Source organism: Cryptomeria japonica, chromosome 9, assembly GCF_030272615.1.
Source record: "Cryptomeria japonica chromosome 9, Sugi_1.0, whole genome shotgun sequence".
NCBI classification, from domain to species: Eukaryota; Viridiplantae; Streptophyta; class Pinopsida; order Cupressales; family Cupressaceae; genus Cryptomeria; species Cryptomeria japonica.
In genome coordinates this window covers 100,746,434-100,772,716 of record NC_081413.1, presented here as the reverse complement: position 1 = coordinate 100,772,716, position 26,283 = coordinate 100,746,434, and the positions used below count along the sequence as shown (strand labels likewise).

Genomic DNA, 26,283 nt, shown 5'->3' with positions numbered 1-26,283 from the left:
AAATAACAGTATCTTTTAACCTATCCTTTTCCATATTAATTTCATTGCACATTAACTCATTGGGGGAAATGGAGATGGATCCCAGTGCACAGTTAGGGCCCTTACCTTCTCCATGGGGGCTACCATTATCACTAGACACAAACCTAGCACCCTCTGCGACGGAGAATGGCGGTTGATGAACAACGTCCTTGAAGGTTTTTTTCTTTACTTCATCTACTTTCACTTTGTCGTTTGGTTTTTTGGCACCTCCAGACGAGCCTTCCATCAAGGCACATTAACTACTCCCACGGAAAGGAATGAGGCCGACGACGGAGAAGGACAAGGAGTAATAACACCTGCACGCAAAACAAGGAGTAGAGAGAAGCAAATAGGCCACAATGCAAGAGGACACTTACCTATGTGGAGGAGGACAAATGCACTCCCCCATGTCAGCGGCTACGACCCCTGCAGCTTCATGCCACCCCTAACGACGAACCCTAGTTACAGGCAGAGTTGCAGAGCCTCATCCTCAATTTGTACACCCTTTTCTCTCAAATATAATTATTAATTTGTAGTGTAATATTATTTTTTTATATTTATGTAATATTAATTATAATTGGTCTAATTAAATAACTATTAATAATTATCAAAATGAAAAGAGACATTTTTTGAATAACTTAATGAAAAATATTTAAATTTATGATTAAAAGTTATTATATTATTTTATATATTTTAGAATAATTAAAAAATTTATGATTTGAAAAAATAATTAAAAATAGAATGATTTCAAAAAGATATATAAAATACAATTATAAAGAACACATATAATGATTAGATTTTTTTTAATGGAATAGTTGTATTTAATTTTTCATTTAATTTAATTTAAATTGAATCAAATCCCTATAATTGGTTTTATTATCCATATTTTGAGATAAAAAAGAATTATTAAAATTTATATATCTATTTAGAAAAATATTTCATTTATATTATAAATAATAAAAAATGAAAAGAATTATTTAAAATAAACATTTCTTTTTTAAAAATACAAAGGAAATCCAAAAAAAAATCTAAAAAATCTATCATTCCTAAAAATTTGCTCCTATAACACCAAATTTTTAAAATTAAATCAATCATAATGTAGATAAATAATTTTTGCAATATCTTAAATTTAAAAATATAAATTTCAACTTTACAACAACTAAGTTTATTTTGAAAGCAAAAATAATGACCACCTTTGATTGGTGCAAACTAATTGAAAAAAAAGCTTCTATAAATTAAATGAATTCTAATAATTCAGAATTATTATTTGTAATTTTATTAAAAAACATAAATAATTAAAATAAGATTTTGATTCAATGAAGAATTAATCATTTAAAAATATAGAAAAAATAGCTAATTCTTTCTTTTCCACTTTTGAAACTTTAAAAAAATATGGAATATTCAAATAAATGAAGATACCATCAAAAAATATTATTATTAAAAGCATAAAATAGTATATTTTCTTTTGTGCACATTCTTTTTCTAATTAATCATATTAAATATATATTTTTTAATTTTTTTAATCATTTTTTAAAATTAATTATTTTTCTAATTAATCAAATTAAAATATGTTTTTTTAATTTTTTATCTTTTGTAAAAAAAATTAATATTAATGTAAACATACAATTAAAATCAATTCGATCGTCTTCCATAATTAATATTAATGTAAACATACAATTGAAATCAACTCAATCGTCTTCCTAAATACTTCAAACACAGACTGCGACCTGCATAAAGTGAGCAAGTGTATGCGATTTTCCTTTTAGAAATAGCATTTGGTTCACTGCATTTTGTTTCTTCAATAAATTCGTAAGATATCTATTCACAGTAAACAAAAGTGGATCCGAAAATATGGGAGTTTTACGGCTAGACAAGATTTTACTTGTTCAACTAATATTCGATTTGATATGGAGATCTAAATAATGTATGCGAATCAAGATTTGTTTTTAGACAGCAGACAACCTCAGAATCAGAAAAATTGTTTTACGGCAAACTGTTAAGAGGATGCTGAACACCTAGAAGTTGTTTGACGGCGTCAGACAACTTTCCTGTCAGAAGCTCCCGTATAATATAGCCTATCGGCTATTAAGAGAAATTTATTATATTGATGGAGAAAGAAATGTATTTTATTGAAGATTACAGTTAAAATATTATATTGATGGAGAAAGAAAAGCATGTCATTGAATGATACAGTTATGAAGACTGTGACTAGTTAACAGAAATTAGTATAGTATAGCTTGACAGTTTCTAGATCCTGCTTTTATGCAGATTTGTCATATGTCCCTGACTTAACATATTGCAGCCTGCCATCTGCAAAATACCTGGTAGAAATTACCCTCACCTTGTTTTCATTTACCACCCAGCTCACATAGTATGCATGAGCTTTGCCTATCGCAGCCTCTAAAGGAGCAAAAACAGTGAATCCATAAGGAAGTTGTACGAGAATATACTTGCAGTCCATGGCCCTTTCATCTTCCTCACTCAATCCACCTCTGAAGCCTTTCCAAACTGCCCTTCTACTTGACATTTCAAGATGCCTATTGATGCTCATTTCTGTCCCAACAAAGGTTCCCTCAGGCTCACTTCTGCTTTCTTCAAGAGGGGCTCTGTGATGCTTCCAAATAGTTCCCTGCCATGAAGGCTCTGGTCTCTTATCATTTTCTCTTGTTTCCTCAAGCATTAAAGCTACCCCCATCTTGCCTTCAAAGTCATAGCCAAGAATAACAGGGGCCCTGGCATCAGGAGCTGCAAGCAACAACAACCAAATGCTTGAGTTTTAAAAGGTCTTTGTTGAAATCAACAAGGCAAGCAGATCAAAATTGCAAACTAGTTTCACAGAATCAGCTTTCTTGCAGCTCACACGCCTAGTTTGATCCTTCCCAACTCACAACTAGCACGAGTCAAATTTAAAAATTTCACTTTCCTTTTCATTTGAGCAAGAGGATCAAATATAGAGTTAGCAAAAGTAGAGTAGACGATAATTTGTGATCAAAGGATATCTACAAATTTTCAGGCCTATCCCAAAGGAATGGCACAGGAGCTGTAGAAAATCAGATGATTGCATTCCATTTACAAAGCATTGATATGTCAAACTAAAAGCGTAAAGGACATTCAATTACTCATTTTTAAAACTGGAGAACTCAAAAAAAGGACAGAAAAATATTTGTAAAATTTAAGGGGGCATAAAACTTATTGGAACATCATGCCCAATAAATTGAGTAGAGATAGAAACTTGTTCGGTGTTGCCAATTACAAATTGTAAACTGGAAGCTTTACAAGCAAGGCTGCCAGTTGCCATAAAATGATTCAGCGTGGAGAACAAGAGCATGAAAAGTTAAGTTGGCATTGAAGATCCTATGGAGAAGGCTTTTAAGAGCTATTTTTAAGCAGGTGACAAAAATCAGAATATAATTCTCAGAGTTTGAGGGCAATCCTCACACAGATTTATTTGTCGAATTGATTCAAGAGCTGGATGAGGATGGTCTTGTGGGCAACGTCTATCCAGAATGGTAGATGCACTTTTTACCAAAATAATTATTAAGTAGGCTTTTTTAACATCTTGTACTGTATTTAAAGACATACTATTTAATTTGGTAAAAAGTGCAGCAGTATGCTGGATTGACACAGGTAGTGTTGTGGTGGGATAATTCAAAAGCGCTTGTGTAATGTGTATTTCCTCCAATAGAACTGAAGTAGAGACCATTCTGATTATGTTTTTGATTATTCTTATTACCATTGTAAGGTTCACAAATGTTTATGTTGGTGGAGGCTAGATGATGTGTGAACGCCTGACAGCCTAAAATGTGAAAAGGAGTGTCCAATTCATCTTGCGTCACAGATGTGATGGTAGAACATTTGTTCCTAAAATTTTTGCGGTCAATCAATTGGTTTATGGGATGATAAATATACATATTTTCAGTTTTGAAGCCTGAGCTATTCTAGTTCAATGTGCTGCAGCAGGAGGGGTTTCTTCTGGAGTGTGCTGAAGATGAAGAGTGGCAAGTTGGGCTTGGAGAATAGCCAGGTTCATTATACATTCCAATGAGTGAGGCCAGAATGATTTGATTCCTCAAATGATAGTCTAGTTGGGAGAGACTTGCTTCCAATTGGATTAAGACAGAATTGAAAGCAGCGGTGGATTTTGAAGCATTGTTTGTGAGTGTACTAGCAGGGGTTTTGAGAGTACTTCTTGGTTCCTTTGTTTCAGTGGTATTACAATTGTTTTCAAGAGAAATAGGCTTGCTGTAAAACTCGCTTAATAGAAATGTCAAAAGGAGGTGGAGATGTTTGTGGGAAAAGCCATGAATAGTAATCGGGAGGGTGAAGGGATTGTAAATGGAAGATGAGGGGATGGTGGGAGAAAGAGAGTGGGATTATAGACAGAATGAAGAAACCCTTTTATCATCAAGGGAGTATACTTTGCTAGCCTGACCTGGAGGGTGGGAAGGGACATTAGAGAAATTTTGACTTTGAAATGTGTGCAGCTAAAGAATAGTTGCAGTGCTTTAGGGAAAGAAGATGCCATCTTATGTTGTTGCTTATCATCTTTATCATTCAATTTGATAAGTTCTGCTGTCAAATATTGAGTCTGGCTATCTTCAGAGCATTCCACTGAGAGTTGATGGCCATTAAGCTTCCTTTAACTAACCTTTGTTTGTAGACATGTTTAGGTTAATTTCTGACCCTGGCAGTTTCAGCAGAGGCTTTTGTATTGGTCTTTTATGTAAATGGTGGACTGAAATCTTGTACTTCTTATATTCATTGCAAAGTATTTGTCATTATATTTGGAATGGGTGGATGTGAAATCTGGTTTGGAAGAGGAGGGAATGATGTTGGTGGATCTTGCATGAGGGATAAGGATTTGGTGGCTGTGAGAGGAGGTATTTCATGAGTGTAACAACAAGTGGCTGAAGCAGATTAAGTGAAGAGCACAGGAAAATAAAAGGTGCTGTGGAAGAGAAGAAGAAAGCCCTTATTTGGGAATGTGTTCCACTGGAGTTGGGGACGAGTTTCCGGGATGGGGGGATGAGTTTCCGGGATGGGGGGACCAAGGGCCTAAGTTTGGGGAGGGCGGTGGGGGGGCTGATGGGGTGGTGGTGCTGATATAGTTATACATATACATATAGTACTTGAAAAACTAGTTTTGAAAAGATGTATGACAGTATAACAGTATAAGAATTACATTTCAAATGAAACTATAGGAAATTTGAAATACTAAATCTAAATACCAAGATTTCTTCAATGCTAATTGCTAAATAAAATTTGAAAAATGAAATTGTCAAATTGGAGATTTCTATTATATCAAAAATGGAAAATATGAATATCTGATGCCATTGCAAAGTCTATAAAGATGATTACAAGATGATTACATGATTCATCAGTACAATGAGTCACCAAATACAAATACTAATAACAATAGCATTACAAAAGAGTCAAAGACAAAATGCCAAAATGTAAATGACAAAACTCAAAATGTAGCGAATGGAGGCCTCTAATCATCTGCGAACTCCTCACTGGAACTGCTGGACTCCTGAAGATCAATATCCCTCAAGCTCACACCAACCAGCCCTGCATCTGAAGTGGTAGGATAATCCTCATCAATCAGTCTTCTACAAGTTTTTCCTCCTCTTGAAAAAAAATCAGACTTTCAAAATGAGAGTGAAATCAACAAATAAAATGGTTTTGTGTTGTTTTGGGGCAAGGGATAGGGCCCACGTCAAATTAAGGTTACCCCACAACCCCCAAAAATGTCACTTTTTAAAAAAAAATTATTTTTATTTTTGCATTTGATGTGGGGCGACGGGAGACGTCTAGGCGTCTCCCCGCCTCTCGAGAAACGCCTCCGCGTCTCCCAAGGAGACTTGGGGACGTTCCCACATCTCCACGTCTCTGACGGAGCTCTAGTGGTGGTGGCGGGATGGCGGGAGAAGTTGCATCCCCGTCCCTCCGTCCCCGTCTCCGAGATGCGGTCCAAAAGGGTGGAAACGCGACGTGGAGACATTTCCCCGACTCTGACGGAGCTTTGGTGGTGGTGGCGGGATGGTGGGAGAAGTTGCGTCCCCGTCCCTCCGTCTCGGAAATGTCCCCGTCTCTGAGACACGGTCCAAAAGGGTGGAAACGCGTCCCCGTGGAACACTGGAAGTTTCCAACTTGTACTTGCATCCCAAAGCATTCCCTATGACCCAATTAAAAAAATGCAATTGAAAAAGAAAAAAAAAAGATGATTGAATGAAAGAATTTGAAAAACATCCTTACACTACTCTTCTCTAGTTTATAGCCTTTGGATGCATTTGATATGGTGGTTAATAGTTTTATACTTATTTGATATAGTTGTTAGTAGTTTCGGTAATAATGTGAAATATTGGGACTGGTAGCTTTGGAATTGTTTGGTTTGTATACATGTTGACTATGATTTAAAATGATATCATTTTGAATTGATCTAATGGCCAGATTCTCACTCTCTGATGTCATGGATATAAAACAATAGCTACCTCCTGATTATGTCTCAAAACAAGGACCGATAATAATACCAATCTTGTTTTATATTCACCATTTTGTGAATTTTTATAACTAAAGTAAACTTGATCTAAGAGCAAAATGCAATCTACCTCTGATTATGTCTCAAAACAAGGACCGATAATAATACCAATCTTGTTTTATATTCACCATTTTGTGAATTTATATAACTAAAGTAAACTTGATCTGAGAGGAACATGCAATCATTGAGATACCCTAGAATGATGATTGGAAAAGAAAGACCCATCTCATTAACCAATTTATTCCTTTATCGTTTTTTGTAGGACAATAATGATATAATCCGAAGAGGCTCCTTCATTCTGGTTAATGAATGTTCCACCTTAGTGAGCTTAGATCTCAAATGACTTAAGTTGTCAATATAATACAAAATTGTGCTGAACAGTGAACTTGACTAATTTGTCATTGGATATGGAAAACTCAGAATTAACACACTTCGGGGATGGTAGGACAGCACGAGACATGTTTCAGGGACAATAGTCCAAGGGCCATTTTTGGGGGATGGCGGGGGGGACAGATATATATATATATATATATATATATATATATATATATATATATAGAGAGAGAGAGAGAGAGAGAGAGAGAGAGAGTCAAATTTCTACAAGTAAATGAACAACAGTATAACAACGGCAATATAACTTGACAATGCTAAATGATGCTGAATGATGTTTCTAGAAGCCTGCATGCCAACCACATTCCTAAAAGAAATTATTTGTTTGTACTTCTCACATAATACCACACTGTACCAAACAATGACAATTGCATCTTTAATCTCTTTTGCAATTGACAATAACAACTGACACTAATATCATATCAAGAATTTTCAATTGTGAAGTTTGATGCTTTTATTGAACAATGAAATCTAAAATCCAAATTATAGCTATTAATATTAACTGTTGTATAGCTTATATCATTAACTATGAATCAACCCGTTTATGGGTTTAATAGGGTTCATCCTACGGCTAAGGTGGATAGGAGAGGCGAAGAGGTGTGGGCTAGGCCGGAGCAGGGATGAGTCAAGATCAACTTTGATGGGGCGTCGAGAGGTAACCCGGGCATCTTAGGTGTTGGATGTGTGGCTCGTGATGAAGAGGGGAAAGGTTCTCTTCAAAGGGGCGTAGAGGTTGCAAGATGGGATGAACAATGAGGCTGTGGTGCACGCTGCCCTATTAGCGGTGGAATTGGCCAATAACATGAATATCCCAAGAGTGCACCTAGAAGGGGATTCCAAAGTGGTGGTGGATGCAATTGTGAAAGGCACGTCTTCGAGCTGACGGATTAATAAATTCATATCAATTATTTGCTCAAAGCTTACGGTTTTTCAAGATTTTTTGTATTTCACATATTCGAAGAGGGGGGAATGAGGTGGCAGACTCTTTGTCCAACGTGGCGTGTGAATTGGATAGATGTGTGACGAGATGGTGGGGGGGGGGGTGATGACGTAGATGTCTAGTGGCATTCTGAGTTAGTTTGCACGTCCACCGTACTTGGCTGTTAATGCGAATTTTATGATGAGGACATCTAGAATTCTTTTCATGTGTTTCGGCTGACTCGACTGAAGTTGGCAATTAATGCCGATCAGTGCTGCAGTGACAGCGGAGTTAGATGAGATTTTCATTTATGGAGTGGGGATGTGTGTGACATTCCCTGTGTCTTCATCAAGCTTTTTGATTCGTGCGCTTGGTGTTTTTTTTTAGGGAAGAGCTTGAGGCAGGCACTCTGGTTTTCTAGACTACAATGGAGGCCAATTTCACTTTGAGGACCTCCAAGCTCCTTTGTGCATTTTGGGAACCGGTCTCGGAGTTCAAATTGAAGAATATGTTTCGCTCCAAGGATACTCTTTTGATTAGGATTGTGCAGTTGGTTCTCGGCAAGGAATTGGGAGTGATTGGACACCGGTATCGGGCCCGTACGGATATATACTCCCTCATCATGGCATGGGGACTCGACTTGGAATCCTCATGTGCGCTGGTCTGAAGGGTTTTGAAGGCAATAATCCTTGAGGAGTTCCTTGAAAACATGGAGACGCACTTGGAGTGGGTTGTACTGGGTGCAGGTTTTGATATTTGTGAAGGGGGTTTGGGGTTTCATCAAGAGTTGAAAGGTAAATTCATTCCCTTTCTTAGGCGGCGGGAGAAGGTGAAGGCAAGGTTCAGAGAGGAGGCGAGGAAAGGGTGGTAGGCGCTGAAGTTGTTCGTGCAGATTATGGAGTTGGAGGAGGTGATACGCCAAGCTCAGGTGGAAGCAAAGGATGGGGAGGTGACAGACCGGAGGCGGAGGCTGAGAACAAGAAGGACGAGGGACGTGTTGGCTCTTACCCTGGCTTCAGGTAGTTCTTGATGTTTCACTGGGTACTTGTGTCTAGGATTCATTCCCTTATTTTGTATTCTGTTCATAGAACTTGGTTTCTTTGTTGGTTTTTTGGACCGATTCGGGTAGGTTGACGAGTTTTGTATGCCCTGGTTTTTCTATGTGTACTGCTTTGAGGGCATTTAGTAGGGTGGTTTTGAGAACAATTCTGGTTTGGTGGTTTGGGTTTACCACCTTTTTGTTTAAAGATTATGTAACTGTTTTTCCTTTTAATAATATAAAAACTCATATTATCGACCAAAAAAAAAAAACTATGAATCTGAATCATAATATATTTATTGCCGTTTTACTACATTTATTGCTATCACTGCTGTCATGATTAATTTAATTGTTGTTATAGTGCTGTCATGATATATTTATTGTTGTTGTTATAATGCTGCAATGAGATATTTAACTGTCCTTCTTTAATGTTATGAATGATTTTCATTAAACATTATTTAAACTTGCTTTATAGTAGGGGATGCCTGGCCATCCTTGTGATGGTCAAGGGACGTCTGCGATGACCTAGGCCACCTTGGGTATGGCTAGGAGTCCTTTGTGTTCTATGTGTTTCCTTCCATCCTCATTTGTAGGAGCACATTCCAAGACGTTTCCACATTTTTCTCAATTGGGGGGACGACCATGGGATGTCCTCTAAAGCCCCCCCATCTCTGAAATGTCTTAGGGGACCAGGATAGCGGTGTGAGGGGTGAGGATGTGTCCCTATGTGACACAGCTCTATTTTGAGTTATAAGTTTACAAGTCAATAATTTCCCAAGCTTAGGAACTCTATTTGAATAATATGGCAGTTCCTCATAGCCGCAGTGATTCGGATTCAAACTCCGATTTTGATGCGGCATTAGCAGATGCTGAGATGGGGGAGCAGCAGTCTTTCTATGTTTGTCATTTTGTAGTTGACACTACAGCCTTTGGGCATTTTGTTGTAATTTTTCCATAACATATATGCACATTTGAAAGCAATTAAATTTTGTTAATTTGTGTGTCACCTCTCATGTAAAATCTCAATTCAATTCTAATGTTATGTAATAAGGTTCTATAATGTATATAATAAGTGCCCTCTCAATGTTATCATATGAATCTTTGAAATTTCTTATAGTTTTAAATTCTTTTTTTTTTTAATAGTTGTCTTCTACCATTTCTTAAAAAATTGCCTTATGAAAAGTCCACCCTCGAAACACGTCCCCCCATCCCCTATCATCCTTTTCCTAGAATCTTGGTGTAACATATATTTTAATGGAATAAGTATGCCACTTATTAATTGCATTAAAAAGTAGATTTTTAAGTGGACCCACAAAACTCACAAAAGTTTTGTCAAGTTGAAAGAGATCATAGGGGAACCTTTATCGGTGAAATCAAATTTTAATAAAGTCTTTCAAGTAGATTGTGATGCTAGTAGCTTGTTTCAGCAATTTTTAATGATGCAAGGAAAAAGTATTCATTATATGACGTAGAATTTTATGCTTTTGCCTAGGCTTTACAACTTTTAAGGCAATACTTATAAATAAAATAGCTTTGCTTTTTTCACTCCCTTGCAATGCCTTCTGTGCCAATTTTAAACCCTATTGCACAACACATTGGAGTTCCTTCCATGTGCAAGTAGGATGAATGCATGCTCAACTTCAAGCAGGCTTTGAGCCTTGGCAAACAAGAGCTCGATAATGGGTGCAAAAAATGCAGTCACCCAAATCTCCTTCACTGATATCTCTTGCTGGTCATGGCGATTCAGCTCACTTGGGCAGCCCCTATTGTCCTTTGGTGGTGATGGGCAATCTTGCAAAATACCTGTTGCGTGGCCTCCTAACACTATCCCACGACATCCAAAGGCTCTAGATTGGCATGACAATACCCTATGAAACTACAAGGAGACGGTGTGTGTGGGTGATAAGGCTTCCCCCAACTGGTGTTTGCAATCTTTGTCACCCATCCCTCCCAAGGTGACCTCTCCCCTAAAATATAGCGGTATTGCTCTTCAAGGATGCCCTCTTCTATTTCATTGATCATTTGCAATGCCAAAAATTTGCTTGGAAAGTTGTGCATGCAATAGGGAGGTCTATCTATAGGAACATGCCTTCATTTGCAAGTTCAAGAAAATTTGGCCAAAGCCATGCACCTTTCATTCCTAGGGCTCCGAAATGTGGAATGAATACATGAAGGAAGAAATGGGCATATACCCCTATGCCAAAGGGGTTTTTATTATTGAATTTGATTCTATTGAAGATAAGGAGCTAGTACTTAAAAATGGTCCTTGGATTTTCCAAAAAGATTTTCTTTGCATGAAACCATGGTTCCCCTCCTTTGATCCACGAATTGAGATCCTCTTCAACCTACTTTTGGGTATGGTAACCTGTTGTGACCAAATCACACATAGCCCCACTAAAATGGGGACCCCTCTCTTCGCTTTCTAGATGTTGTAGAATTAAGTGTCATAGTATAGTTTAGCATAGTGTAGAATAAAGTATTTTTAAATGAAAAATTCAAAAAAAATTTCAAAATTTCAAAAATAAAAATAAAATTCAAAAATTCAAAAAATGTAAAAATCAAGAAAAATTGACTATCATGGAAGTGCTCCTATCATTGCTAGCAATCACCTTATCATTGCCTAGTACACCCGTTGTCATTGCTAGCAATCAACACTGTCTATGCTAGCAATTACTTTGTCAATGCTCTCAATCACCTAAGTCATTGCCGGCAATCACCTTGCCTTTGCTTTAAAAGATTTTGTCATTATTATCGATGCATCATGTTATTGCTTCCATCGATTGTGGGAGAATTGTGCTTTGAAAGATGTATATAATTCAATGGATGCAGTCAATTGGAGGGCGATTCATGCTAAGTAAATGCATTCCAACACTTAAGCTATGCACGAAATGAGGTGTCTATACGATGCGATGGATGCAATGACAATTTTCATAGTATGAAGTGCAAGCATCTAGTTCCAACGATGCTTAGTCAATGTAAGGTTTTGAAGGTCAAGGATCAATTCAATGAATAGATTCGATGAAATGGTTACATGGATTAGTTGCATTGGCAAGTTCGATAAAGTGCTAATTGGGGGACGATTTTATAAATGCAAGTGTGTTGCAAGGTTCGATGAGCTCCATGGCCAGCGTGATAAGTATTTAAAATCTTTGTAATCTCTAAGCTGGGCAAATTATGGTTTGAACTCTCAATTTAATGATTTTGTCAAGGTTGATCAAGGAGACATTTAATTAAAGTGGCGAACTTTATACAATGTATTTATCAATTCAATCAAGATGAAGAAATTGCATTTAATGGACGTGGTTTTGATTGCCCCAAGTGATTCGATTGGTGAAATCTAAGCCTCATAAAAAATTATTATTGAATCACATTTAATGATTGGCATCGATCACTCTACTACAAGTGTAAGTTCGATACCTTGACAAAATAGATTTAATGATTGGCGCCTTGCATTTGAAATTGACCATTTGAATCCCCAAGATGCCACGATTAGCAATTATTATTTTATTTGGCATCAATTCAGTTAATGAATTTCACCCAAACAATTGTGATGAAGTATCGAACTTGTGAACAATTATAAGTTCAAAACTTGATCATTTTATTTGATCAAATTTAAATTGATATTGCTCTCAGATCAGTGATTTCATCAAAGTTGATCAATTATATCAGATTGGGCGATTTTTATCAGAAGATTCTGGTGATTTTCATCAAGGGGTCGATTTGCATCACTTTATAGGTTGGCGACTTATCTCAGACCAGCGACTTCTTGCATTTTGATGATCAGCGACCTATCTCAGATCAGCAACTTAATCAAATCGATCATCATCAGCTGGGCGATGTTCACCTTGGAAGCAATTTTTGTCATCTCTGTAGATTGGCGATTGTGATCAACATTGATAGTAGCTTCATCTCTGCGAACCACAGCGAATCGGATCACTTTCATTATCAGCGATTTTGCATCAGCAATCTGGTTAATCGGTTAGAACTTGTGATTTAAGCTGATTCATATATAGAGCGTCGAGTTCATGCGATTTTCAGTTGAATAGCCTGAGAAGTGCGATTCTGATTTTGCAGCAGCAAACATCGTTTTGGGTGGTAATTCCAAATTCAATCAAAATTGCATTCGAATTGGCATTGACACAGTAATTTTTGACTTAAGGTTTGGACGATTTTCTATGTTCCAATCCAAATTAGTGTCCTTCAAACATGTTCTTAAATTCTGATTTACGAACTCTAATTTGACCAGCACGGTGTCAATTCAAGCATCACAGTGAATTGTATTATCTTAGCAAGCAATTTTGACTAAATTCTGCATCTTTGCAGGTTTGAAAGTGGAATCTGATTGGCACTTTGTATAGAATAATGTGTTCAAAGTTAATCTTCCTTTATCCATAGAAGGGTTTTACTATATTTTGTTGTCTTAGAGAGCTTTGAAAGTAATTACATTTGATCAAGGGTTAGAGAGGTAGCCTAGGCTTTCAATCTTATTAATTAGAACTTCTCACCCTAAATGATTCATTCATATTAATGACATCGCATAAAGCTCACTTAGTTGCTTCTTGCTGGGGCAAGATGGCTGGAATAAGGCAGATCCTTTTTAAGGAGGATTCAAAGAACGTCATCTTGGAATCAAAGATCATATCACATTGGGGCAACATAGGCGATCTCAATCTGGGTCAGATTGATATGAAGAAGTTTCAAGGTCTGCTGTATACAACCAGACCAACAGGGTATTCCAAATTGATGATGGATAGTGGTATTGTAAAGGCAGCTGGCTTTCCTTTGACGGTACAATGCAATGAGCTTATCATTGAATGTGCTAAGCACTATGATCCAGAAAGGAGAGTGATTGTAACACCTGATGGGAGAGAGATTGCTTATCTTTCGGAGGAGGCAATTAGCGAGGCTTTTTACATACCTCAATTCAAGAACATGACATACAATTGCAGTGACAATGCAAAGGCGATCTATGATGATGATCCAAATAAATGTCAAGGAATAATTAATAAGTATTGGTTATCTAAGAGCCGACAAAGTAAATCCAAGCTCCCAAGCAAAATCATCGGATTTACTTCAAGGAAGAATTTGGTGACCTAGTTACACTTCTTAGCCAAGTCTTCGGGATCCCACAGGCCTTCTACTTTGAGGTTTGGATGTTCTACTTCATGGACATCGTGTCATCAGCAATAACATTGATTTACAACTCAAGAGGCTTGAGAGAACGAGGACGTTCTACATGGGTTCATACATCATATACTCACTTGCTTGGGCTTATCAGTATGTGGGATTAACATACAGGTCACCGGTTGGTACTAAACCAGGACAACTAAGAGCATGTGATTCATACACCCAGCTGCATTATCATGATCAGAAACATTACAGGTGACCCAATGATGCCTTCACTATGCACATCACAAGGACATTGCAAGGTGGCATTCATTAGAGGCTATCCACAGATGCACAAGAGTTGGTGGAGAAGTTTGGTGCATGGTTAATTCAGTTTCTCAAGTTTACTTATATAAGAGTTCAAGGATGCTCATGCCCACCTCTTATGCTACCAAGGTATCCTACAAACAAATTAGTACTCCTTGAATTGGTGAGACAGTTGGTGGCATACAACAAAGTACAAAAGAACAAGTTGAAGACAAAGAATCCTTTCCCTATTTCATTAGGAAAATCTTTGGAAATTTTTCCATCCTTGCAAGTGGCGGGAAAAATAGATGAAGAATTGATGACCTTCCACCTTTAACCATATATTTTGAGAAACAACTTTGATCCCTACGACAACATCCAGAAGACAAGCGGAAAGAAGCATGGGCATCGATTGCAATTAGAAGATCATTTCATGAATGCACCGAATGATTTTGAGATGAGAAGGAAGATGCATTCAAAGCTACCTATTGAGATTATCAGAGCAACTAAGGTTTTTGATGTTGCTGATAAAGCAAATGATAGTGGAAGACACCTCTTGCCAACTTATGAGAAAGAAAAGAACAAAGAAGTGAAGGTTAATTGAGTTGAGGATGAAGTTACAGATTTGAGAGAACTCATGAGGCCATTCTTGATCAGCACTAAGAAATGGGTAGAAGCACAAACCCATATATTGCAAGATAAAGGCATCCGGGTGACATTTCAAAGGATGGGAGAAGTAGAATCTTCTGATGAAGAAGCGGAAAGTGAAAACCAACATGCCAGTGCTACTCAATCAACTCATTCGAGGGGACTCTAGACAAAAGGAAGATAATGCGAAAGAACATCCAAAGAAGAAACACAAGTCAAGTCAAGCTCCTCATCTTTCTTCTAGTGCTTCATCTATGCATCAAGAGGAAGCGAATCAAGCAGTTGATACAGGCATTGATCATGGAATGAGTAGTAAGGGAAAACAATAGGTGGCCTATGACAAGGCAACTTCACCTAAGCCAATCAATGATAAAGCAAGCAGTGATACCTATGTGAACATTGAAGATGATGATGAACAAGAAGTCACATCCCCTCCACGAGAAGAGCAACAAGTGAAAGAGATACAGGTTGAAGAGGAGCAATCAGTTATACCTGCTTGGCTAAAGGAAAGATTGTCAAAGAAAGTGATTGTAGAAGAAGAACAAGATCCATTTGATCTAGGTAGCTACCTCGATAGAAATTATGAACATGAGAAGAAGGCAGCCACCAGGATGTCCAAGATGACAAGAGATGAAGATGGATCTAAGATCATACAGATTGCTATTCCAAGAGTAGACAAGCCAGAGGATGAGATTACAGTAGATGAGTTTGACTTTGAAACCATCAATCTAGATCCTCCCACCACTGATCAAGCATTAGAAGATATGAATGATACAGTGAAAATAGTCAATTATATGCTCAAGCTGGAAGTTGAAAAGAATAGCAAGTTAGAGAAAGAAAACAACATGTTGAGAGGCTACCTTCAACAACTCAAGGTTCCACTAAGGCAACGCGATCCGTTGGCTTCATCACTACCTCCTCCAGATACAGTTGAAGATTTTGAAAAGATGAAGGCCTCAACACAATTGTTGGATGCTTGGATCACCAAGGCATTTAGGAAGGCAAAGGCATTTGTGAGGGAGTTAGCAAGAACATTTGATAAGGCTATGACAACTCTTGAGAGGACTCAGACTCAAGGTAGCATATGATGATTCTGTCCACATAAGAGATTTCACCATCCCTATATTGCAAGTAATGAAGACTATACCGAGACAAACATTTATAACTCAAGGGATGCTGAAAGATGAGCAATTGCCTAATCTTAAATGTGGCATAATTTGCTTTGCATGAGGAGACTTGTATTTGAAGACATCAATCTTGGGTGCACCCAAATTGATCAGGGAATCAATGCAATACATGATAAGATCCTAGAGGTTGCTGAGATTATTCTTGAGAAGAACAAGGATGAAGGAGTTGACATTGTTGTGGAAGATTTGATGGACAAAGTGAAAATTCTCTTCTTTGAACCTAATGGAATGCCTTTAGAGAAGCAGCTGAATGCTATCCTTTCATTCACCTTAATTGCCAGCAAGACTAGAGAATTTGGACCAGATTGGGATAAGAGCTTCACCACCAGCTTGGATGAGATCAACTACTTGGAAGCACAGTTGGAGAATCTTCCTGCAGTTGCAATAGCTGAGATAGAATCTATGATGTCCAAATTCATTGAATTTGCAAAAAGAGAAAAGGATAAAGGCAACAAGATTCTAGAAGAAAGTTTGTTATGATCCTATGTGGCATCATTTTTCCTATTGGAGGATTTTTCCTCGTATTTTGTGCCAAATGGATGTCACATTCCCATTGGCTTGCATTTAATGTTCTGCAATAAGTTAGGTATTTTGGTTTTAGGTGGCAAAATCCGGGCCCTTGATTCTAGTTTAATCTTGGCCATCCTTTGTAATAAAGAGCTCTATATAAGCTCAACTCATTTAATTTTTGCATCTCATTAGAAGGAGATTTGAGATTAGATTTGCAGCAGAAATTCAGCATTAGGAGATCAATCAAGAGACTTTGAAGAATTGTTGCTTGATGTTTAAGAAATTAATAAAACCATTGAAGTGTTAGTGACTTATTAAGTTTTGAAGCATTTGCTTGTTTCTTCATACCTTTTGTGAGAGCTTATATTCAAAAAAGACAAAAAAAATTAGAATAGAGTTTACTCTTAAGTTTTAGATGAGTGAAAGATACATGTGCATGATTGAAAGTGAAGCTCCATTATCCATACCACTAGCGGCTTGTTGATTTCAAACTTGCCTTGCATGGTCAACTGGAATCATTTCACCTTAAGCTTAACTTCAATTACTATTCATCATTGATATGCTTCGCTTTGAAGGTGTCTATGTTTGAGTTGGTGATTTGAAAAATCATTGAGCTACCCCTTAGAAGATTGCACTAGCCTTGTGGAGATGTTCATGCGATGTCAAAGCAAAGCTTAGTTGAGCTAACTTGAAATCACTCATTGTCTTGCACTCTTATTTTGGAATAGCATTTCTAAACCCTGATCCTTTTTTTTCACTTTTTTTATCAACAATAAGTAAGATAGGAAAAGGAGCAATATTTCAATATCATTTGAAGAACATCATAACCATTGAGATTAAAGCGAGAAAGTATGTAATTCCCCTCACAGGTACAACAAATCACATCAATACCATTGAAGATATCCAACACGTTAAGACCTAACATTAAAGAACCTTGGAATCATCTCAAGTGATCCTTTGCAAATCTTCAGCATTTGAGTCTTTTTATCAAGAGAGGATAGAGTACCTTTGGTATTTTATTTTGAGTTGTATAGTGCATAAAAACACCATCAACAAAATTGGCGCTAGAAGGAGGGCAAGAAGTGAATGCTCATTGTTTCAAATCACATGGTTTTGACAAAAGAAGAGTTATATCTCGCTGAACAACAAGACATCATTTCACAATTCAACACTCTTGCATGGAGAAATCAGAAAAATTCAGCTGAATTCAGACGAGTGAGAAGCATTATTGACAAGGAAGAAGAATTGGGGAATCAACCATCTATCATTGTTATCCCTAGAACAACCAGTCAAGGAAATCAATCTATCATGAACCACAATGGGGCAACCACATAGAGGCGTATTAGAAGTGGTACAACCAAACCTCGCATACAACGATCATCAAGAAGACATTATCACCGGACTTGATCATCTGGCTTGGAGAGAAAGGAGAACTAACAACCAGTATATTGACACGTGTCTTGTTTTGATCGAAGAAGAAGAGAAGGCCATTGAGATTGGTGTTGCTATTGAAAGAGCAATCCTTGATCAAAGGTTTCCCCTTCCTCCACGCCAGTAAATTGAAGGACAATCATGTTGGATCGTGTCAATTCATTCTCACCTGAGAAATTTCAAAGAGTTCTAAGGTCAGTGCCAGGAGAAAGGAAGCATCAGGAATTGAACTACATGCCTAAGACATGAAGCAAAAGACACGAAGCTTCATCTAGTCAAGAGACTCCTAGATTAGATTCAATATTTGATTGGGAAAGCGAGTCAGTAGTTGGAAATCTTTCTAGTTTATTTCAAACTCCGCTACCCTAGTATCAAGAGCGAGGTCAAGATCAAGATACCAACCAAAAGGAGTTAGACCAAGGAACTACTCAAAACAACGCAATTCAATCCACTGTACAAGCAGTAAACCAACCAGTGATTCAAGCGATCACTCAATCAAGTGCACAGTCAGGGTCTCAATCAAGTGGGAGTACAATGGCTAATCAATTCATACCTCCCCCACGTCCCCCCCCTCCTCCAACACATGGAGCAACGTGGATGGTTAACAATCCGTCTCCTCTTCAGTTCGCAACTTACCATGATATGCCAAAGAACCTAGAGAACTTTTGCTCTAAGTTTCATCTTAAGGATCCAAACCAAACTGCTGAAGATCATATCAAGCTATTTGAAGATCGTTTGAGGATTAAACCAATTCGATTTGCGGACGTAGCTTGCAAGCTCTTTCCATATTCCTTAGGAGATGAAGCACTTTCTTAGTTTATCCACTTGCCTACAGGGTCCATCACATCATGGGAATTGCTTAAGGACGCTTTCCTTAGAAAGTTCGGTCTTCTAGTTACACCGGCAGATTTGTATACACAATTTATTGAATGTAGAAGGATTGAACATGAACCAATCAACTCATTCAATGATAGATTCCACAGAGCATATATGAGGTTGTAGCCTCCTTATCTTGTAGTAGATGAACTTGAAATACATTATCATGCTTTAGACCCTCTCACGACAATGTTTGTAAAATCTCATCCTCCTCCAACAAATTTGAGCGCAGCATACACTAAAGCAGTCGAGGTTAGCAAAGGATTACGTTAGAACATCGTGGGTCCTTTACTTCATATGGGAGCACCAGCAACAACTAACTAGATACAAGGGTTAAACCAAGCATAAATCAGACACCAGTATTGAACCCAACTCCGTTATCAACTTATTCGGCTCTGCAACCATCCAATCAGTTGGTACTGCATCTGAGTAGTCAAGTTCCACAAACACCTCAAACAAATCCAGTATACCTACAAGGTGCACCAATGTCCACTAGAACACCAGAGGAAAATGAAGAAATTCGAGAGTTAATCGAACAAGTAAAGAAATTGTCGGCCGATGTCACATATTTACTAAACCAAAATAATCAATTGCAAAGTATGCAAAGAAATTTCCAAAACAATCAAGGCAATTATCAGAATTATCAAAGAAATAACCAAAATTTCCAAGGAAATAATCAAAATTATTAAGGGAACAATCAAGGGTTTCATGATAATAATTAAGGATATCAAAAGAGGACGTGGAACACAACGCCTAATAATGGAAATGTTCCTTCACCTTTAGACAATCCGTTGGCAGCTGAAAAGCAATTAATCGACAAAGTTTTCCTTGCCGAAGCAACTCTATCAAATTGGTGTAGATTGAATAACACAAGCCAGCATTCCGAATTGCAATGTCCCTAATTCAAAGTTGCGACTGACATATTTTGACAGGAGATGCACAACAATGAGGCCATGGAGAATCCTCCAACAACCGGATATGAGAAACCGCCTACGATTAGATACGATCAAGCCCTGATTCTTGAGGATTTCAACTTTCCTCCTGTTGTGACCTTTTTCACACATCGCCCCATTGCAAATGGGGACCCTCTCTTTTTTTGCTTTCTAGGGTTTTTGTTAGTGTCTCGTGGCCTTCCGCTTATGTTTTGCCAAGCCTTGCTCAGTTTTGAATGGTTCAAGTCCTAGAGATTGAAAGCTAGTTTTTGCAAGCCAAGTGATACCAGAGTTTGGATACCGTCAAAGTGCCTAGAAAGGCCAAAGGATGAAGATCGCAATTGATTTGGACGAATTTGGACAATTTTCTATTTTTAGAAAGTTTGCTTTTTTGCTTTTTCCTACGTTTTAGGAAGTTTCGTTTTTGGCATTTTTAGCCCGATCCCTGGTATGGCTATTTTTAGAAAGTTTTCCCTATTTTTTAGGAATGTCTGCTTTTTGCTTTTTCAGAATGGGAACCTAGGGTTTGCACTGTTGGCATTGCCCTGCTCCGATCATGATCGAAAATTTTCAAGTTTTGACCCAAAAAGCTAAGTTCCTATATTTTAGGGGGTCATGGCGCATTCAAAGGGTAATCAGCTCGAAAAATCATGTAAGTCTGGAATGTTATCCTGATCCTGAAATTTGACTAAGTCTGGAAAATTGAAGAATCCTCCAAAATCTAGATTTTGCATTATAACTCCTGGAGGTCCGAAACCACTCTCAAACATCCTGACAATATATATGAAATATAACTTAAAGTATAAGAAAGAGAAAAGACATATTGAAATACCACATATACTTCATATATAGTCCGCCGCCTTGGTGTCCTTCCAAAACTTCGCCCTATGATGGAGAGTGCCTAAAGTCCGCCATGTAGAGGGATGTCAAAAGTCCGCTCATGATGGTGTGTAAGCCTCTTAAGGCCTCCCAAAACTCCGCCTTAGAGGTTGTCTCTTCAAACTCCGCCATGCCTTGAGAAGGTGTCTAAAGTTTGCCTTGGTAGTCATGCCTTCAAACTCCGCCCTATGGTGGAGATGTCATAGAAGTCCGCCCAAGGAGAACACCTTCCAAAACTCTGCCCATGGTGCTGGTCATGCCTTCAAACTCCGCCCTATGGTGGAGATGTCATAGAAGTTCGCCCAAGGAGAACACCTTCCAAAACTCCGCCCAAGGTGCTGCTGAGTGGATGATGCCAAGCTTAAAAGTCCTCCCATGGTGCTGGTCAGCCTAAACTCCACCATACCTTGGAGAAGCCATGAAGAGAGGCTCCCAAACTCCGCCCAAGTATGTCAAGTGGTGGTGATGCCTCTTAAACTCCGCCCTATGCCTTGTGGAGTGAGAAAAGAAGATGTGCGAGCCTTGTCAAAACTCCGCCCTATGCATGAGACCCTCCAAAAGTCCGCCATGTTGAGGAAGATGAAACTCCGCCCAAGATGCTAAGTATGATGTTGAAGACCCTCTTAAACTCCGCCCTAGGCCTTCAAAGGTTGTAAGAGATGGTCAAGAAAGTCTGCCATAGAGGGGTCAAGAAAGTCTGCCATGCATGTTGGAAAGGCCATGAAGAAATGCCTTTCAAAAGTCCGCCATGTAGGGGTAGTTCCTAAACTCCGCCTTGGATAGTAAGTTTAAAAGTCCGCCCTATCATGGGAACCCTCCTAAAGTCCGCCTTGAAGAGGGAGTAGGAAAGTCTGCCTTGATGGAGGTGCTTCAAAGTCCGCCCTAGGAGGAAGGCATGTGAAGTGAACAAGAAAGAAAGTCTGCCTTCCATGAGCTAGAAAGTCCGCCCTACCTAGTAAACACTTCCAAGTGTGGTGTCAAACAACCTAAAACCTCCGCCCTATGTAAGAGACATCAATGATGGCAACATGAAGATTGGAAGTCAATAAATGGAGAGGTTAACATGATGAAATATGAAGGAGAATTGATGACAAAAATTTAGCTAAATATTAAGTGATACTTGGTGCCAAGTAGAAGTTCCAAAAGTCCGCCCTACGATTGGACATGCCTTGTACTGATATTCATGAAGCAAACTGTTTTAGAGGAGACTTAGGATCAAAATGACCCCTAGCATATGGTGCCAACAACTCTGAAGGGCAACCTGTACTAGCTAGTGCACTCGCCATAGAACTAGATTGGACTCCAAGATCAGCCCCATGGTCACCCCCCTCATTTTCAGGTTCATATTCTGAATCATTCTCACTATGAGAATGGATTTCCATGTCATCTTCACTCATGCCTTGGGAGCTCATTGTGAAATTGACACTACATTTCACAAAATAAAAATAAAAAATAAAATCAGCCTAGTTTAACAATATATTTTTATATTTTTTTCCTATAGATTCAACATCAAATCTCATTTTGAGTCTTGAGATGAATAGGGAAAAAAAATCCAAAAATGACATAGAACAATGAAAATCAGAAAAAAAAAAAAAAAAAAAAAAAAAACAACAAGAAAAAGTTGAAAAACCCTACCTTGTGCTTGAAAAATCTCTCCAAAATGTAGAAGAATCTTCTTCTTCCTCTTCTTCTTGCTTCTTCTAGCTCCTATCACGCTTGCAATCACTTTTCTCACCCCTTCAATCAGTCTTCTTCAAGTTATTCCTCCTCTTCAGCTTGCTGGAAAAAAAATCAGTTTTCCAAAATGAGAGTGAAATCTAAAAGAAACATACTTGTGTTGCTTTTGGGGGTAGGGTGGGGCCCACGTTCAATTAGGGTTACCCCTTAACCCCCCAAAAGTCACATGTTTTTTAAAAATTGCTTTTTTTGGTTTGCTTTGACGTGAGAACACGGGAGACGCCTGGGCGTCTCTCGAGAGACGAGGAGATGCCCAGACGTCTCCCAGGAGACGTCTCCACATCTCCTTGGGAGACGCAGAGATGTCTCTGCGTCCCGATGACGCTTGGGTGGCGGTGGTGGGACGGTGGGGGACGTCCCGTCCCCGAGATGTTTCTGACGGGGGGACGCGCCCAAAAAGGGGGTGGACGCGTCCCCGTGGAACACTGTTAATTTCACATTTATTAAGATGCAAGGTTGATTTGGATTAATTCCATAGCTAGCTTATTAGATGAATAGACTTCATTACATCAATATTGCACCACTACCCTAACTTACATATCTCTCATAGGTGAAAGATGGCAGCCCCTAAACCGAACAAAACCGTGACCCGTCATGCACTCATCAAGGAAGACTCGAAGAGCAGCGCATTCGAAAGTAGGATCACTTCACATTGGAGCAAAATAGGAGACACCAATCTGGGGAAGTTCGACACCAAGAAGTTGTGGCACCCATCATACACGAGTGAACCTATTGCTACAGCCAAGAAGATGATCGATAGTGGGATCATAAATGCAGCTAGCTTTCCTCTTGTGGTGCAATGCTATGAGCTAATTGTGGAGTGTGCCCAACATTATGACTCTCCCTCAAGAAGAATAGTGGCGAAAGATGGAACAATGCTCACATATCTCTTGGAGACAGCAATCAGTGAAGCTTCCATCTACTACAGCCTAAGGATATGGTCTACATAAGTACGGAAGGAGCTAAATCTGCCTATGACGATGATCCAGATGCTTGTTCAAAGATCATCGACAAATTTTGGTTGAAGAGTAGAGGTGGTAGAAGTAGATGGCCCGATAGACTACATAGGGTGGACTTCAAAGATGAATTCAGAGACTTCATGAGCAAGGATACAATCAATTGGGCGAGGCTCATCAGCAATAGTATTGATCTACAGTTGAGGAGACTGATGCGCACGAGAACATTCTATATGAGCTCCTATGTCATATACTCTCTTGCAAGAAATTTCACGTATCCGGGACTTATGTATAAGGACGTAGTTGGAAGAAGACCCGAAGAGATAAAGGTGCACGATTGTTATACGCAACTTAATCATCCACCTAAACAACATTATAGGAGAGTGAATAATGTATTCACTATGCACATCACGAGGACGCTTCGAGGTGGACTACAACAAAGAATCTCTCCAAAGGCACAAGCATTGGTACAACAACATGGTGCATGGTTCATCCAATTCCTGAAGTTCACCTATATCAAAGTTCAAGGATGTCCTGTTCCTCCCTACATGTTGCCATGCTACCCGAGAGATAAGAGTGGTGCTACTTGAGATGGTGAGACAATTGGCGGCATATGTCAAGGCATATAGGCATAAGCATGGAACCAGTGTTTCTTTTCCTATTACAATTGGAGACTCTATCGAAGTATGCCCTTCCATTCATGTAGCTGAAGATGCCGAGAAAGAGTTGGCACTCCATTCACTCAAGCCATTCACTCCTAGAGATTGCTTTGATCCATACGATAATGTAAAAGGAATTTTGGGGAAGAAGTATGGACACCAGTGACAGTTAAAAGACTATTGGATGAACGTTCAAGATGACGTGGAAGTGAAGAAGATGTATTCTAGGCTACCTCTCAATTTCATCAGGAAATGTAAGTTGTTTCATATTGCTGATCAAGTTCAAGATAGTGGCAAATATCTCCAATCAGCCTACGCCAAAGAAAATAAAGAGATCAACTTCAAGTGGATTGATATGGAGGTTGTTGATTTGAAGGAATTGATGAAACCGGTTTTGGAATACACTCACATATGGATAGACATACAACACCAGAAGTTGAAAGAGCAGAACATAGCAATGACATTCCACTTAGAAGAAAGAGCAGATGGTGAAGATGAAGGAAGCGCAAGTGGGAGTGCTCCTCAACCATCTCACTTGAGAGGATCAAGGAGAAAGGAAGATCATGGAGAAAAAGAGCCCTCAAGGAAGAAGCATAAATCAAGTTCGAGTCATCCTTCCTCCAGGCATGAAGAAGAATTGAAGCAGGGAGAAAGACATGAAGAACAAAGGATAGAGAAGGAGTTGAGTCAAGGAGCGAACGAATCAATGGAATTCACAATTCACAATGACAAAGGCAAAGAGAAATCCTCACAAGGACAAGAAGATCTCACTCATAACATTCAAGAGATCGAAGGAAATGAAGAAGAGGATAATGATGAGACTACTTCACCGCCTAGAGATGAGCAAGTGCATGAAGAAACACAAATTCAAGAAGGAAGATCTTCTATTCCTAAATGGCTTAAGGAAAGACTATCCCAAGAAGTGATAGTAGTTGATGAAGAACCAACATATGACATAGCGAGCCTTCTAAGCCAAACTCGAGAAATCACCGAGAAGAGGAAAGCTACAAAGATGTCCAAGGTGATTAGAGATGATTCAGGATCAAGGAAGTTGCAAATAGCTAGTCCAAGGGTTGAGAAGCATGAAGGTGAGATCACAACAAATGAGTATGATATGGAGACTATTGATTTGGGTCCTCTCACCTCCGAACAAGCCAGAGGAGATGCTACTGATTCATTGAAGGCAGTTAATGATATGTTGAGAGCTGAAATAGAAAATAATAGAAGATTAGAAAAGGAGATAAGTGCGTGGGGGAATTATGTTCAACAATTTCAGGAACCATTGAGACACCAGAGTCTAGCAACTACACCGCCACCTTTGCTTCCTTTGGAATCAGTTGATCATATGGAGAAGATGAGGAGATACATGGATAGAAAATTCATATAACAGAGTCAACAAGTTCATGAAGGACATAATGAAGACACTCGACACAGTCATAAAAGTTCTTGGGAGAACTCACGTCCTCATAGAAGCCTATGAAACATTTGCTCATGCTAGAGATGTTATCATTCCAGTACTTCAAGTAATAAAGAAAACACCCAGGGAAGTCTTATCAAGAGAGAAGATAAGAAGAGAAGGATCTACACCCAACTTTCTACAATGGAGTAGTTTACTTCGCACAAAGAAGATCATATTTGAGGAGATTGGAAACAGATGCAGTCTAGTTCAAGATGATATGCATTGTATTCATGATAAAATAGTAGAAGTAGCACAAATCATCTTGGAGAGAAAGATTGATCTAAGTGGAACGATTAGAGAAGCTAGAGAGTTGGAGGAAAGGATAGTTTCATGGGACTGATGGAATGATCACCAAGAGACAGTTTGATGATATGCTTGAGATCGTGGTATTAGCTAGAAAGACTCAAGAACTTGAACCTGAATGGGAGAATGCTATCGTCAAAGCCTTCGATGAAGTCATGCATATGGAGGAGCAGTTGAAGTCTCTACCAGAGATCCCGATGACTGAGATAGAGGGCATAGTGACCAGATTCATTGAATACGCCAAAAGGGAAAGAGAGAAAGGAGAGAAAGGAGACGAGATTCTAGAAGATAGTTTGTTATGATCCTACTTGGCAATTCATTTTCTCATTAGAGTATGCTTCCTCAATTTCGGTGTCAGCACATGCTATTTTCTCATTGGTTGATTCCATG

The 26,283-nt window shown here is 38.6% G+C and overlaps 1 protein-coding gene across 1 annotated transcript in view; it reads right to left on the bottom strand.

Moving 5' to 3' along the window:
- Positions 1-2,084: 2,084 nt before the first annotated feature.
- LOC131072978 (uncharacterized) overlaps positions 2,085-26,283 on the bottom strand; it is a 54,310-nt gene continuing 30,111 nt past the window's right edge. Inside the window, exon 2 of the mRNA XM_058009296.2 lies at positions 2,085-2,763. Coding sequence (XP_057865279.2) covers positions 2,279-2,763 — 485 coding nt within the window. The 3' untranslated portion in view covers positions 2,085-2,278. The remainder of the gene's footprint in view (positions 2,764-26,283) is intronic.